Source organism: Hyalella azteca, unplaced genomic scaffold (assembly GCF_000764305.2).
Source record: "Hyalella azteca isolate HAZT.00-mixed unplaced genomic scaffold, Hazt_2.0.2 contig13675, whole genome shotgun sequence".
Taxonomy (NCBI): domain Eukaryota; kingdom Metazoa; phylum Arthropoda; class Malacostraca; order Amphipoda; family Hyalellidae; genus Hyalella; species Hyalella azteca.
In genome coordinates, this window is record NW_025943588.1 from 1 (window position 1) to 14091 (window position 14091).

Sequence of the window (14091 nt, forward strand, 5' to 3'; positions counted from 1 at the left end):
TTTTTAGTTTCTGATTAATGTGCAACATGAGCAGTAGTGGCATTAATACTTGTAAAAGATGTTTTCATTCAGTAACCAAGCACGTCGGCCATCAGAATATGGAACTCCCTGAGTGCAGACGTCGTGGCAGCTACATCGCGACCTGCTTTCCAGTCAGCTGTACAAGGCTGGCTGAGGGCGTACCATAACTAAAACCTTTCTATCGCCTGTTTCTCCAATGTACTTATTTTCTTTTCCTAGGACGTTACACGTTCTCCAATGCCCTCATGGGCGTACGCGCAACCGTTGGTGGGGTTTTTCTTCAATTATGGAGTATCCACCGTATTATTATGAATATGAATATGTAATATTTCAGGTTCAAGGTGCGGTCCATTCATGGCGACAAGACGCAGAAGATGCGTGATTCGGTCCTCAATGGTGAGTGTGCACTCAGATCCACTTGTTGTTTACTTTGTTTAATTTTTTCATGTTTGTAGCAATATTGTTTTTTTCTACAATGTCCACGTTTTGACACTATTCATACTTGATAGGCGTTAGAGATCCTGCAAGACCGATACGCGTTAGAGTTTCAGCTAGACCGTAGCTCTTTTTCAGGTCACGCTTATCTACATCAACGGTTTTATCTGCGTTAATATCATGAAGTAAAACAATGAACTAATCTTAAGAATCAAGGCAACTCGTGTCGGGTTTCCTTGCTGTTCGTATTCGTTTCAGATTATATCACGTATTTTATAAACACCAGTTATTTTTTGCCCTTGAGTAACAAATTAAATTTGCTTTCCGGATGAATGCAAAAACACCTCTTCGTCATCCACGAGTCTAGTTATTATCTTATTTTATTAACTATGATCATCATACAAAGTCCTCTGAACTGACATTTGGTTCTGTTTTGCAGGCTTCCGCCGCGGCCACGTGTCCGTGTTGGTGGCCACCGATGTTGCTGCTAGAGGCATCGGTGAGAAGCAGTGCACCTTTATTTACTCCGTTGTTTGGTTCTAAATAAATAGTCTCGTCTTAGTATCTCTATGCCATGGATGTTTACTATCTCAGAGCTAAGAATGCAGTTAATAAAAGTTGTTGTAAAATGAATAAAATGAAAATTTTAAGCTCTCGTGGGGGTTAGAGGCAGCACATTCAACCCAGTTCTGGTCAATTTGAAAGTCATGGCTTCTCAATGCTCACGATCGCATGAGAGCCTAGTGAACGAAAATGATTCGTGGAAATCGTTAGTTTTAGCCATAGTTTGTTAGAGTTCTATGTCATCAGAATTGAATAATAATCAAAACATTACGCTAATCATTTGTATTTTTCAGACCTGTCAGATTCCATATCATGCTCGTTCAACTTCAGAATCATTGATATTCATTTCAATTTAATGAAGACGTTTCTGTCATATGCAGAATTNAGTCGGAAGGATGGCTAGACAAGTTGGCGAGTTTAGACAAATGCTGATTTTTTTTGGTAGAAAGTAGAGAAGCCATAAACTAGGTTTAACTTAGGCCTATGATATATTAACCCGTTCACATTAAATGTTAACCCATTCACGTTGAATGTTAACCCGTTCATGTTAACATTCCTTAACATTCCTAAATTATTATGTTATATAATTTTCACTAAACATCAGTTATCTGCAAAGATATTCCTACCTTGATGACCTGCATTACCATAAATAAAAGGTTGAAGAGATTTTCATGCTTATATGCTTTATATGTGACTCTATTTTTATATTTGTAATTAAAGATATTATTGTTGCATGAAGAAGATAATTATGAGCGAAGATTATCAGTGTATATATAGATTGTTCTCAATCGACGCTGTGTCGAAAATGTTCTTTTTAAGTAGAGAGACGTTCGAATTGGCTCTCTTCAAGTAGAAAGCCTTTGTCAAAAATCCTCTTTTTCAAGGTGAGAAGCTGCGGTGAAAACGTGTTGTTCTTCCAATAGAGAAGCAGTATTTTAATAAAATTTTTCTTTCAATACAAAGGCTGTGTTTAAAGTTTTAATTGACGTGGCTGTGTTGTAAACGTGTTGTTGTTGGCAGGCGGGTCCCGATATCGCGGCAGCGGCATGCGATCCAGCGGCTGGAACAACCGTCGTACGAGTCACTTCGAAGACGGTTATGACCGCAGGTCACGTTACGATGACCGTAACTCCCGTTACGGTGACCGTGGTCGTCGCTACGATGACATCAGAAGTCGCTCGAATGAGTGGTAGAAACATCAGTTACGTTACGGTGACCGTGGTCGTCGCTATGATGACATCAGAAGTCGCTCGAACGAGTGGTAGAAACATCAGTTCATTCCTCCCTGCACAATTCACAAGTTTCTTGAACAATGGTGGTGACATCCGTGTGCAGGATAACTCATTTATATCTCATTTGGCTGAACTGTTAGCATCAGCGTGTTTATAACGGCTTCATGATAACCGTTATCCGGGCGTGTAACACTTGCAGCAGCAGTCGCTACCCTGGTGGCTCTAGCGCAGGCTGGTGTTGTGGTATAAAGTGGTATATATCATATGGTTTATATCATATGATTTTTATCTTATGGTTTTTATCATGTGGTATTTATCATATGGTATTTATCATATGGTTTTTATCTTATGGTATTTATCATGTGGTATTTATTATAAGGTATATATCATGTGGTTTTTATCATATGGTTTTTATCATGTGGTAAATATCATATGGTAAATATATGGTAAATATCATATGGTAATTATCAAGTGGTATATATTCTATGGTATAACAGGTAGGCGCTGTCAAGTCCAGCTAAAATGTGTACAGTCTCGCTGATGGACTTGGCAGTGCGAGCTGAGGCCAGTGTCGGTGGTAGAGTGAGGCAGTTAATTTAAAATTGGCACCCAATTTTTAGAGAATTTAGAATTTGATGAATTATTTTGTAACAGCTTTCGACCATAGATACCACAACCACATTGCTTTTGATCAGTAGATTGGATGAGATAGCTGGGCTTTCCTGCTACCTGGTAGTCTCTGACGCGTCTTTATTCTTGACTAATGGCCTCTTCTTTGGCCTCATTTACAAATTATTTCTCTCCACTTGGAACAGGACTGCTTAGAACGTAGCCAATATTTACGAGTTTCGTGTCTTGCTGGTCCTTGCTATCTAATTATGTATATGATTTTTTAATGTTATCTTGTCAGCTGGACTTTATGACAGATCTGTACTTTGTTCATTTGTTTACCAGTTCTGATAATTCGATTTTTGCTTCATTATTTTCTATCGCGAGCCCAGCGCAGACTAAGTCAGTCTTAACGTCTATCGTATCAAGTGAAGGATGAAGTGTTTATGTTCTATCTCCCGTCTTAACTTTAGTACATATTGACGTTGATCGACCTCGTACCTTCCGTTCTTATGTTAATATTAATACGGCTTGTTAATATTCATTATTATGTTAGCACCCAGTGACCCGACCATCTTTTGTTGCTGTGAAATATATCGCTGCAGGGGAGGGCACAGTATCTCCATGTTTCATTATACCTTCTCCATGACCAGTTTCTATTACCACCCAAAGCAATAACAATTAATTAATGCATACCTATTTAATATATTACTCACACAAAGCAATAACAAATAATTGAAACGGATATTTGAAATATATTACACCCGTGAATCTTGTACAGTGTGTAAGAACTCTGTCATGTACCTTATGGATGTTGGAGACAATGATGGCTTGGCGTTATGAATTAGCAAAGTTTTGAAGTTTTTATTTATTGTAAAATCCTTCGCCTTCGCTTTTTTAAGAACCGAAAGGGACTCTGCTTATCCAGGTCTCGGGAGGTCTGGCGGCCCATGAAGACTTTGTGAATTAATTATAAGTAATACAATATTTTGTTTACAATTTAAATTAAATTAGATGTCACGGATGTGGCCGTGATTTAAAATTCGAGGTCATTTTTGCTAAATGATCTTGCAGGAATTTGTTAATGGATTACAACATATTTTGTTGCCATCTCTTCGAGGCCTGGTGTGCCAGAGTTACGGGGATGTTGGCAGCCCTGCGGTACCCTCTGCCTTTATCATCAGCAAGCGTTTCTGATAAGGTCGAAAGTGAAAAAAGTTTGGGTTCATTTTGAAAAAATTGTGTTCAGTTTGAAAAAAATTTGGTTCATTTTGAAAAAAGTTGGGTTCATTTTGAGAAAATTGCGAAGAGACGGGGGTTTATTGTTCGCTTTAGTTAACAACTATCGGACAAACGCAATTTATTTCTTTACACGTAAGTCATGAAGAGATTAGGAAATTTATCACCCACTGATTATTTCTCGACCTCAAGTGCATTGAGAAATGCCTGATACGATTCGTTGGAAACTACAACTGCGATATTATTTATGCTGATTTTATGGATCTGAAATTCTTCTTTTCATCATTATTTTCAGTGTCACCAGGTGTTATTGGTATAATTTTCACTTCTCCTTGGAACACGGAATTCTCGACTAAATTATGAAAAATTTATTCCAAACTGAATAAAATAACGACCACTTTTCACACATTTTCTACTTCTAGTATTCGAATTTTCGCTTGTGTTGTACCGTATTCCTCATCGATTATCAACGAAAGAAAATCTTGTAAATATCAAATCCTTATATTTCACGTTCCTAATTTATATTTTCAATAATTAATTCATTGAAAAAAGAGCAACACAATGGGCGAGTCTCACCCCGACACTACGACGCTGCCATCGAAGCTGGAGCGCGTGCTGGAGTGCAAGCAGGGCGCTGTGCGGGCCGTGAGGTTCAACGGTGAGATAATAATTAATAATATAATAAATAACAGCGGTTTCAGCGTTTATTACACTGTTAAAAAAATTACCGTTAACGGTATTATACCGGCGTTTCAGTGGTCGGTTGGCACGTGAAAAAACACCGTTTCGCCGTTTTTATTCTAATTTAGCACTAGAAATCCGTAAAACATCTGATAAAAACGGTGAAACAGTTTATTTTCACGGGGCGACCGGCCACTAGAACGCCAGTGGGACCGCGTTTTTTCTAACAGTGTAGGCCAAAGGCCTGTCGCCGATTCTACCCTGCCATGTGGTCCACCCTACCAGGCCATGCATCGGACGTAATATAAATAAATATATTATTTATTGCTATTCAATTATTAATTAGTTAATCATCAGGTGAATAGTCATCAGCAAAAGTGTCGTCCTCTAAGCACTTAGATAATATAGTTGTAAGTTCGAAACTCTGGCAGTTGAACCCTGACGACTTTAACTGCTAAGCCTATCAATCAAACGAGAAATAGGCCTGTACGTATTTAAGGCCTCTACGTAAGCCTTGTAGCATACAACTAGTGCGCTAACATGCTAGTGCAACTAAATTTGGGAGGCTAAAACCACTAAAATAGACCTAATGACACGAATGATATCCGAACTTAGTTGGAATAAGTCCACCGAATAACCAAGATAAAATTAATTCATTTGCGCATGCACTGAATAACCACCAGTATAGTAATGTACAAGTGTGTACTAATAAAAATAATAGCAATTTATATATACACGCGTGTAATAAGCAAGATAATAGTAATACGTGTATAGACGCGTATAATAATCAAGATAATATTAATACGTGTATACACACATGTAATAATCAAGATAATAGTAATACGTATATACGAGCGTATAATAATCAAGATAATATTAATACGTGTATATACGCATATTAATAATCAAGATACTAGTAATATTAACTGGTGCAGTGGACGGCGGCTACTGCCTGACGTGCGGGTCAGACAAGTCCGTGAAGCTGTGGAACCCACGCAGTAATAATCAAGATAATATTAATACGTATATAGGCTTATTAATAATCAAGATACTAGTAATATTAACTGGTGCAGTGGACGGCGGCTACTGCCTGACGTGCGGGTCCGACAAGTCCGTGAAGCTGTGGAACCCTCACACCGGCGCCCTGCTCTGCACCTTCGCCGGCCACGGCTACGAGGTCCTCGACGCCAGGGGCTCTGCTGATAACTCGTGAGTGATGGGGGGTGAGATTAGTGATGTGGGGGTGAGATTAGTAATGTGGGGGTGTGATTAGTGATGTGGTGGTGAGATTAGTGATGTGGNTAGGCAAGGCAGCCACCGACGAAGCTTGATTTTGATCCTCTTTATCGAGCAATCCGTCCGAACTAGGAATTACTGCTACAGTATTCGTGGTGGGACGCGTAAAGGATTCGGCATTCTGATGAGCTAATTCCAAGGCATAAGCCTGATCATATGCTGCTTGTAACTCAAGTGTTTTGTTCTCGAGAAGGCGCTGTCGAATGCTAGGCGAGATAATGCCTTTGATAAATGAATCTCTAATCATTTCTCTGCGATACTGTTCTGCAGTTACAGATTTAAAGTTGCAGTCTTTAGAAAGTCTTTTCAGCTCTCTGAGGAATTCATCCAAAGATTCAGATGATTGCTGTTGACGACTTGCAAGGAGATGCCTCGCAAATATTTCGTTAGGAGTTTTAACAAAAGACGCTTCCAAGATTCGTATGGCGTCATCGTATGTAGGGCAATCTTCAATTAAATCGAAGACAGTGTGTGACACATAGTTAATCAAAGTTCGCAATTTGTCAGGGGCGTTTTCTCCACATTCGGCAATGAAGTTCTGGAACGTTCGTTTCCAATGTTTCCATTCCTTGGATGCCGTTGGTGAATTAGGATCCAGGTCGAGTCTCGATGGCTTCAGTAATTTTTCCATTGGGATATTGTTCAGTAAATTGTTGTGGGATCAAGGATCGAATAAACTTGGGCAATCCAAGCTTTACTGAACAAATGCCCAGTTACCTGGAAACATAACAACTAATGTAAACTACTTATAAACGCAACACGGAACAATATAACATAACAGTAACAGATGATATGTATAACACTTAACAAGTTAGATTCGTAAAGGTAAGGAACGTTGCACTTACATCAAACAACAGCAGGGGTCAGGCCCATTCGTACTGGCTATTGCATAGAGACTGACAACACTATAGTCGGAGCCGGACCACATTACAACTTGCTACATGACGTCACGCACTATATATAGTTCTTTATTACGACAATGATGTGGTAGAGAAATTGATCTCGATATAAGCGATGTTGCGTCAAAATTAGCATGGATATCGTACGCTATATGTGGTGAGATTGAAGGCTGGTCGTGTCGGGGGGGCTGGACAAGTCGGTGATGGTGTGGGACATGAGACTGACATGGGCAGGCTGGTCGTGTCGGGGGGGCTGGACAAGTCGGTGATGGTGTGTGACATGAGGCTGACATGGGCAGGCTGGTCGCGTCGGGGGGGCTGGACAAGTCGGTGATGGTGTGTGACATGAGGCTGACATGGGCAGGCTGGTCGTGTCGGGGGGGCTGGACAAGTCGTGTCTCTTATACACATCTAGATGTGTATAAGAGACAGATCCTATACAGGTGCTGGGACCTCAGGGCGCGCAGGAGGGATCCTATACAGGTGCTGGGACCTCAGGGCGAGTAGGAGGGATCCTATACAGGTGCTGGGACCTCAGGGCGCGTAGGAGGGATCGATCCTATACAGGTGATGTCCTTCGTTGATCAGTTGGGAAATAATAATCCGTTGATTAGGTTTGAAACCATTCCTTTTTCAGCGAAACTCCTGGTCTTGCATTATTTGCATCCTTAATAAATTAGTACGTGATAAATTAGGAATTTGAATAGTGGAACTCAACGATATTTCTGTGTACTCATATGCAATGAGCGTCTCTCTGCCTGCCGCTAACTCTCGTTACGAACAAAATGTACGAATCATCAGATGACTTCTAGGTAAGGTTACTACTACTTGGTAGTAGTAACCTTACCTTACCTTAGTAGTAGTTAACCTACATACGTAAGTAGTTAGATCACTCTTTGTCTACGAACGGTAACTCTCATTTCTAACCTTATACGTACGAATAACATTGACGAATGTTAAAGTATCACTGGAAAATGAGTGATATTTTGCAATGCATTCTCTCTGCCGATGTATCCGTATACGAAGTGATAACAAGTAGTGTACTAACGGTAACTCTCAGTTCTAACCCTGTACGTATGAATAACATTAAGGAGGGTTAACTTATCACTGGAATATAAGCGATATTCTGCCACACATTCACCACGTGCACGACGAGGCGAAGGGATAACAAGTTGTCAACTAACGGTAACTCTCATTTCTAACCTTATACGTACGAATAGCGTTAACGAGTGTTAACTCATCACGAAAATAAGCGATATTTTGCCATGCATTCACCAGGTGCTGGACGAGGCGAAGGGATAACAAATATGTAGTCAACTATCGGTAACTCTCATTTCTAACCTTATACGTACGAATAACATTAAGAAGGGTTAACTTATCACTGGAATATAAGCGATATTTTTTCGAAAGTGAGCGATTTTCTAACCTTATACGTACGAATAACATTAACGACTGTTAACTAATCACGAAAATAAGCGATATTCTGCCACACATCAACCAGGTGCTGGACGAGGCGAAGGACAGCGTGATGTCCGTGAGCGTCGCCGGCCACGAGCTTCTCTCCGCGTCGCTGGACTGCAACACGCGCGTCTACGACCTCAGGAACGGCCGCCTCACTGCCAACTGCTTGGGGCGTGAGTGAGGGGCTGTCTCTTATACACATCTAGANAGATAGGCATAGGCAAAATATAGGCATAGGCGAGATAGGCATAGGCGAGATAGGCATAAACGAGATAGATATAGACCTGTCTCTTATACACATCTAGATGTGTATAAGAGACAGAGTGAGGGGCGTGAGGGGCGTGAGGGGCGTGAGTGAGGAGGGAATGAGTGGGTGGCGTGAGTGGTCACTCCGTTAGGTATATGAGTGGTCGCTGCGCTGCGTGGGGCATGAGTGGGCACTCTGTGGGGCGTGAGTGGGGGAATGAGTGTGGGGTGTGAGTGGTCGTTCCGTGGGGGTATGAGTGGTCGCTGAATGAGGCGTGAGTGGAGGACGTGAGTTAGGGGAATGAGTAGGAGACGTCAGTGGACACTCCGCTAGGTATGAGTGGTCGCTGCGCTGAGAGGGGCATGAGTGGTCACTCTGTAGAACGTGAGTGGTAACAAGAGTCTCAGGCCTCTTTTTTAGACTCGGATATAAATTCTTGCCAAAATATTCTCGGATCAATCCTTCACTTGCGTGTGAAAACCAAAGATACGCTGAGCATGTCAGAAATATTTTTTTGAAGTGCAAGAAACGATTCTGTAACGCATGGCAGCCAATAAATATAAAAATATATATATAATATATATATATAATATATATAATATAATATATATAAATATAAATATATAAAAATATAAAGGCAATAATAATAAAGCCCTGCTCACGAAAATCCAAGTTACCACGCCCCAAAAGTCCACGTGAATTGACATCAATTACATACACAGTAACATTCATTTCTCTAGCCCATATTATACATCTTTTTATGTTTAACGACTCGCAAGTTCGTTAAATGGGAACCCTTTTTCATAAATTATATCTGTATCTTCATTTTCTAAGCTCCGGAAGCCTCTATTCGGTTAAGTTATTAGCTTCAGACTGCAAAGTTCGAGCTAGAAAAAACTTATGAAAGTTGTTCACAGTTATGTTAATGTTCAGTTATTACGGATTAACAGTTATGTTAATGTTGCCAGTTATGTTAATGTTCATTATGTTCATGTTGACAGAGGGAGTGACATGTTGCCAGTTATGTTAAAGTTCATTATGTTCATGTCGGCAGAGGTGGTGACATGTTGCCAGTTATGTTAAAGTTCATTATGTTCATGTTGACAGAGGTGGTGACATGTTGCCAGTTATGTTAATGTTCATTATAATGAGGTAGATGATGAGGTAGATTATGAGGTAGATTATGAGGTAGATGATGAGGTAGATTATGCGGTAGATTATGAGGTAAATTATGCGGTAGATGTTGAAAGCAGGTCTGATTATGAGGTAGATCTTCTTATGTCGAGGTAGATCACATTAGTAGATATTTTTATTATAATGTAGATTATAAAGTAGATACCCTAGTAGGTATTGTTTTGTCCTACATGCATTACTGCGACCGAGATGAAACTGGCAAGTCCTGCGACCACCACAAGTCTTAAACTCAATAAAAAAAATATTCGGGCACCAAAAATAAAGTACATTGCTTATTCTCAAATTATAAAAAAATTAATTGCCTACCACAAGTCTTATACTCAATTATAAAATAATATAATGCTTCGTATGTGGACCGAATCACCTCGACCGAGATGAGGCGAAGCATAGATTCTATAAAAAGGCATAGATTATATAGATGAGGCATAGATTCCATAAAACGGCATAGATTCTATAAAAAGACATAGATTATATAGATGAGGCATAGATTATATAAAAGGCTTAGATTCAAGATGAGGCATAGATTCTATAAAAATGCATAGATTATATAAAAGGCATAGATTATATAAAAGGCATAGATTATATAAAAGGCATAGATTCAAGATGAGACATAGACTCTATAAAAAGGCATAGATTCTATAAAAAGACATAGATTATATAGATGAGGCATAGATTCCATAAAAAGGCATAGATTATATAAAAAGACATAGATTATATAGATGAGGCATAGATTATATAAAAGGCTTAGATTCAAGATGAGGCATAGATTCTATAAAAATGCATAGATTATATAAAAGGCATAGATTATATAAAAGGCATAGATTCAAGATGAGACATAGACTCTATAAAAAGGCATAGATTCCATAAAAAGGCATAGATTATATAAAAAGCATAGATTATATAAAAGGCATAGATTCAAGATGAGATATAGACTATAAAAAGGCATAGATTCCATAAAAAGGCATAGATTATATAAAAAGCATAGATTATATAAAAGGCATAGATTCAAGATGAGATATAGACTATAAAAAGGCATAGATTCCATAAAAAGGCATAGATTATATAAAAAGCATAGATTATATAAAAGGCATAGATTCAAGATGAGATATAGACTATAAAAAGGCATAGATTCCATAAAAAGGCATAGATTATATAAAAAGCATAGATTATATAAAAGGCATAGATTCAAGATGAGACATAGACTCTATAAAAAGGCATAGATTCTATAAAAAGACATAGATTATATAGATGAGGCATAGATTCCATAAAAAGGCATAGATTATATAAATAGGCATATTTTCGAGACGAGGCATAGATTCTATAAAAAGACATAGATTCTACTGATGAGGCATAGAATCGAGTTGAGGCATAGATTCTATAAAAGGTATAGATTCGAGATGAGGTTTAGATTCTATAAAACAAAATCACGCCGCAGATTGAATGCTGTTTCAACGACCGCGACACGCACGTCTTCTCCGGCTCAGAGGACGGCCACGTGTATTGCTGGGACCTGATCACGTCCAACATTTCCTACAAGTGAGCCAGCATACTTCTACTTGACACTGATAACGTATTATTTATTCTATGTTATACTTCTATTTGAGACTGATAACGTATTATTTATTCTATGTTATACTTCTACTTGACACTGATAACGTATTATTTATTCTATGTTATACTTCTACTTGAGACTGATAACGTATTATTTATTCTATGTTATACTTCTACTTGAGACTGATAACGTATTATTTATTCTATGTTATACTTCTACTTGAGACTGATAACGTATTATTTATTCTATGTTATACTTCTACTTGAGACTGATAACGTATTATTTATTCTATGTTATACTTCTACTTGAGACTGATAACGTATTATTTATTCTATGTTATACTTCTACTTGAGACTGATAACGTATTATTTATTCTATGTTATACTTCTACTTGAGACTGATAACGTATTATTTATTCTATGTTATACTTCTACTTGAGACTGATAACGTATTATTTATTCTATGTTATACTTCTACTTGAGACTGATAACGTATTATTTATTCTATGTTATACTTCTACTTGAGACTGATAACGTATTATTTATTCTATGTTATACTTCTACTTGAGACTGATAACGTATTATTTATTCTATGTTATACTTCTACTTGAGACTGATAACGTATTATTTATTCTATGTTATACTTCTACTTGAGACTGATAACGTATTATTTATTCTATGTTATACTTCTACTTGAGACTGATAACGTATTATTTATTCTATGTTATACTTCTACTTGAGACTGATAACGTATTATTTATTCTATGTTATACTTCTACTTGAGACTGATAACGTATTATTTATTCTATGTTATACTTCTACTTGAGACTGATAACGTATTATTTATTCTATGTTATACTTCTATTTGAGACTGATAATGTTTTATGAACTCTATGTTATCTCATTAGCAGGGGGGTTAAGGGGGACCTCATTAGTGAACCGACCAAGCTCAGTGAACCGTAGGAACCAGCCAAGCTCAGTGAACCGTAGGAACCAGCCAAGCTCAGTGAACCGTAGGGACCAGCCAAGCTCAGTGAACCGTAGGAACCAGACAAGCTCAGTGAACCGTAGGAACCACTAACCAGCCAAGCTCAGTGAACCGTAGGATCCAGCCAAGCTCAGTGAACCGTAGGAACCACTAACCAGCCAAGCTCAGTGAACCGTAGGATCCAGCTAAGCTCAGTGAACCGTAGGATCCAGCCAAGCTCAGTGAACCGTAGGATCCAGCTAAGCTCAGTGAACCGTAGGAACCAGCCAAGCTCAGTGAACCGTAGGAACCAGCCAAGCTCAGTGAACTGTAGGAACCAGACAAGCTCAGTGAACTGTAGGAACCAGACAAGCTCAGTGAACTGTAGGAACCAGACAAGCTCAGTGAACTGTAGGAACCAGCCAAGCTCAGTGAACCGTAGGAACCAGCCAAGCTCAGTGAACAACCAAGCTCAGTGAACCGTAGGAACCAGCCAAGCTCAGTGAACTGTAGGAATCAGCCAAGCTCAGTGAACTGTAGGAACCAGCCAAGCTCAGTGAAGCGTAGGAACCAGCCAAGCTCAGTGAACCGTAGGGACCAGCCAAGCTCAGTGAACCGTAGGATCCAGCCAAGCATATACAATGATGTCAATACGGTCCTTAAGAAGGAAGATGTCGGTCTTTGAGAATGTACGGATGTGTATGAATATTTTGTGTGTCCTTACAAATTGACGACATCAAATGACTGTAATGTCGCTGCTTTGTCGCATCTCTCTATAGAGTTGCTTATACTGTGTGATGAGATATCTGTTATGTCACCGTCACGTTACCGTCACGTCACGTTACCGTCACCGTCACGTCACGTTATCGTAACCGTCACCGTCACGTTATCGTTACCATCACGTTATCGTTACCGTCACCGTCACGTTATCGTTACCATCACGTTATCGTTACCGTCACCGTCACGTTATCGTTACCATCACCGTCACATTATCGTTACCATCACNGTGTTCTGTATTCTCACATGTGTTCTGTGTTCCCACATGTGTTCTGTATTCTCACATGTGTTCTGTATTCCCACATGTGTTCTGTATTCTCACATGTGTTCTGTGTTCCCACATGTGTTCTGTATTCCCACATGTGTTCTGTATTCTCACATGTGTTCTGTGTTCTTACATGTGTTCCGTGTTGCCACATGTGTTCCGTGTTCCCACATGTGTTGCCACATATGTTCTGTGTTCCCACATGTGTTCTGTGTTCTCACATGTGTTCCGTGTTCCCACATGTGTTCTGTGTTCTCGCATGTGTTCTGTGTTCTTACATTTGTTCTGTGTTCACACATGTGTTCTCACATGTGTTCTTACATGTGTTCCGTGTTCTTACATGTGTATGTGTTCTTCTTTTCCCATGAGAGTACATGTGTTCCGTGTTCACACATGTGGTCTCACATTTGTTCTGTGTTCTCACATTTGTTCTGTGTTCTTACATGTGTTCTCACATGTGTTCTGTGTTCCCACATGTGTTCTGTATTCTCACATGTGTTCTGTGTTCTCACATGTGTTCTGTATTCTCACATGTGTTCTGTGTTCCCACATGTGTTCCGTGTTCCCACATGTGTTCCCACATGTGTTCTGTGTTCCCACATGTGTTCTGTGTTCTCACATGTGTTCTGTGTTCCCACATGTGTTCCGTGTTC

General features: G+C 39.3%; 1 protein-coding gene across 1 annotated transcript; it reads left to right on the forward strand.

The window, feature by feature from the left end:
- Window positions 1-4394: 4394 nt before the first annotated feature.
- On the forward strand, window positions 4395-11418 carry LOC108676418 (WD repeat domain-containing protein 83). The gene is made up of 7 exons (XM_047883775.1): window positions 4395-4758; window positions 5855-5990; window positions 7146-7214; window positions 7420-7459; window positions 8478-8610; window positions 9686-9690; window positions 11314-11418. Exons 1-7 carry the CDS (start codon window positions 4662-4664, stop codon window positions 11416-11418), a joined length of 585 nt encoding a protein of 194 aa, XP_047739731.1. The 5' UTR covers window positions 4395-4661.
- Window positions 11419-14091: the final 2673 nt, after the last annotated feature.